A 2,604-nucleotide genomic window follows, 5' to 3' on the forward strand; every position below is an offset into this window, starting at 1 on the left:
CCAATACTAATTCAAATGTAAAAGATGGCTTGCACTTTTCTCATCAATCTTGTACAAAATGGTGAAATCTATTGCAAGCAGAATATTGATCCATTTTGCCACTGTGTTATATTTTAGGGTTTGCATGGTAAAATGGCGGGGCCCAAAGTGATCTTTTCTCATGGGGGGGCCCTAATCCCTGACGGCACCCCTGTAGACATGTTTTAAAATAGTAAGTCTACGATGTTTGCGCAATAACAATCAAATTTACCGTGAAAAAATAATAAAAATTGGCAGTCCTATTCCAATCGAGCCAATTATGTTCCGTTGCTTAAGTGCAAGGCTAAAAAGTCCTTTTTTCCAGGCAGCCCCTGAAGGCGTCAGTCAGGGTGCCAGTTGCTGGAGATGCTAGAGCCGCAGCCTCCTTCAGTGTGCGGCCGCAGGCAGCGGAACACAACAGGAAACAATGAGAGGACAGCTGACCGTCTGCACACACACTGACTGACCATGGCCGGTCGGCGCACAGACTGTCCTCCTGTCCACTCGGGAGAACCCGCGAGTGGGCTGAAAACCGCGCGAATGCCTCTGCTCCCGGAACCGTCCAGACAGAGCGCGGACGCGGCGCAGACGCTGCGGGAGCTGCCGCGGTGGATGCGCCTGTACTTCTACGGCATGCACGGCGTGACTCTGGACGTCCTGCTGTCGTCTGTGCACAGGCTGCTGAATTCTCGGGACCCTAAACTGGTGGGCTTCTCTTCTGTGTACCTCTGCGTGGTGCATTCACTGACCCACTTTGCGTTGGAGAAGATCTACTCACAGAAGAGGTGCTTCCGAGGTCGGCCTGTGGTCTTCCATCTGGTTTTCTACCCCTCCGTCTACATCGGGCTGCAGATCCTGATCGGGAACATCCACACCCTGACCGAGCAGGTGAAGGTGGTCTCGGGGACCCAGCTGGCCGTGCACTACATGTTGGCTCTGTACTTCGCCCAGGTGTTCCACAGAGGGTTGTCTCGGCTGCAGTACCACCCCTCCTGTCCCGAACCCATCCGGGGGTCCGGGTCCGGCACACATGTGCAGGGGCCTTTCCACAGCCTCCCCGGCTTTGTGCGCTTCTTGTTCTTTGGGATGCACGGCTTTCTGGATGAGGTGCTTTTCACATCAGTCTTCAACCTGGTGGAGAAGTCTGACCGGACCCTGAGCGGACACACGTCCCTGTGGTCCTTCCTGATGTACGGCAGCTGCAGCTTCGTGGTGGAGAAGCTCTACCTCCACCTGCACTTCAGCAGAGGATGGGGGACGTGGCGGAGGCTCCCCCTCTACATCTGCTTCATCTACACATGGGAGTTCTCCTGGGGCCTGGTCCTCAGGCAGTTTGACGCCTGTTCCTGGGACTATTCCCACTATCCTCACAACTTCATGGGACTCATCACCCTTCTGTACCTGCCTGGGTGGGTCTGCCTGAGTTTGTACCAGGATGTTCTGTCTAATGTGCTGCTGAGAATCAGATGCACCGAAGATGGAGATGGAGTGAGTGAGGAGAACGGAGAGCTCAATGGACCACTAGAGCCCAGGAAAAAACTCTAACTTAAATGCCTGTTTTACAGATTTGAACCACTTCTTGGCAACACCTGTTTCTTTTATTGAATACATTTTTACTCAAAATGAGAGACTTATATTTCATTCCCTAAAAACACCCAAGACCCTGGTTGTTTTGAAGATTAACCCGTAAAGACCCAAACAGCTACTGGGGATCAATCTACTGATCTAAGCTGTTGAATCTTTTCATGGTCATCAGATATGACCCATTTGGACATTCAGAGGGTTCGTAGTGAACATGGAAACACCGTCATCTTCTGTTCCATTGATTCACAAGTAAAACCCATGGAGTTGGATCAATGACAGGGATGGACACACTTGGTTTTAGTTTAGTTATTGATATCTTTGCTGAAAAAGTCACTTTTTCTTCAATTTTCTCTGTTTTTTTTATATAATAGGCCTCCACCTTAATCTGAGATTAATGAATATCTACATGATTAGTAAATTACATACAGGAAAAAACATGATTTTCACTGGGGAAAAATGCATAATACAGAGGATAATATTATAATAAATGGTGACAAATAACTTCAGAAAGGTTAAATCTAGTGAAAATTCATTTGGGAACTAACACAAAAGTTGTACTGGGTCTTTATGGGTTAAACAGGATTAGGATTGAGGAGTTTGACTGTGTTATTAATGACCAGGCTATTCACTGCAAAACTGCAAATTAGTGACCACTTTTACTGAAACAGTGATCTAAATGAGTCTGGGCCTTTTATGAGTCCTCATATGAGAGCATAATCACTGCACTGTGTGACAGAAGGATAGCAATATGTTGCCATGATAGGGTGCATCACTTAGTGAAGGTAATATTTTCAACAACAGTCTGGTTACTCAGTGGTCACCAGTATACAGACTATATATTTTTTATTTGTCAGCTCTGCATTGCCTGATATTTCTGGGTCAAGTAATGAGATTAATGGCATTTTAAGACCCAGATTGTTTACGTAGCCTGTTGTAATCCAGTTAACCTACTGCCACTTTTACCAAACTGATGTAAAATAGATGTGAGTTTTCAACTGGTTA

General features: G+C 46.9%; 1 protein-coding gene across 1 annotated transcript; it reads left to right on the forward strand.

Moving 5' to 3' along the window:
- Positions 1 to 383: 383 nt before the first annotated feature.
- Positions 384 to 1,797, forward strand: tmem229a (transmembrane protein 229A). Its single transcript, XM_030151112.1, has one exon. The coding sequence runs from the start codon at positions 487 to 489 to the stop codon at positions 1,561 to 1,563; it is 1,077 nt and encodes a 358-aa protein (XP_030006972.1). The 5' UTR covers positions 384 to 486; the 3' UTR covers positions 1,564 to 1,797.
- The last annotated feature ends 807 nt before the right edge of the window (positions 1,798 to 2,604 follow it).

This window comes from Sphaeramia orbicularis, chromosome 12 (genome assembly GCF_902148855.1).
Source record: "Sphaeramia orbicularis chromosome 12, fSphaOr1.1, whole genome shotgun sequence".
NCBI lineage: Eukaryota > Metazoa > Chordata > Actinopteri > Kurtiformes > Apogonidae > Sphaeramia > Sphaeramia orbicularis.

Coding starts and splice junctions, on each gene's coding strand:
- tmem229a (XM_030151112.1), top strand. CDS start 487: ATGGCCGGTCGGCGCACAGACTGTCCTCCTGTCCACTCGGGAGAACCC.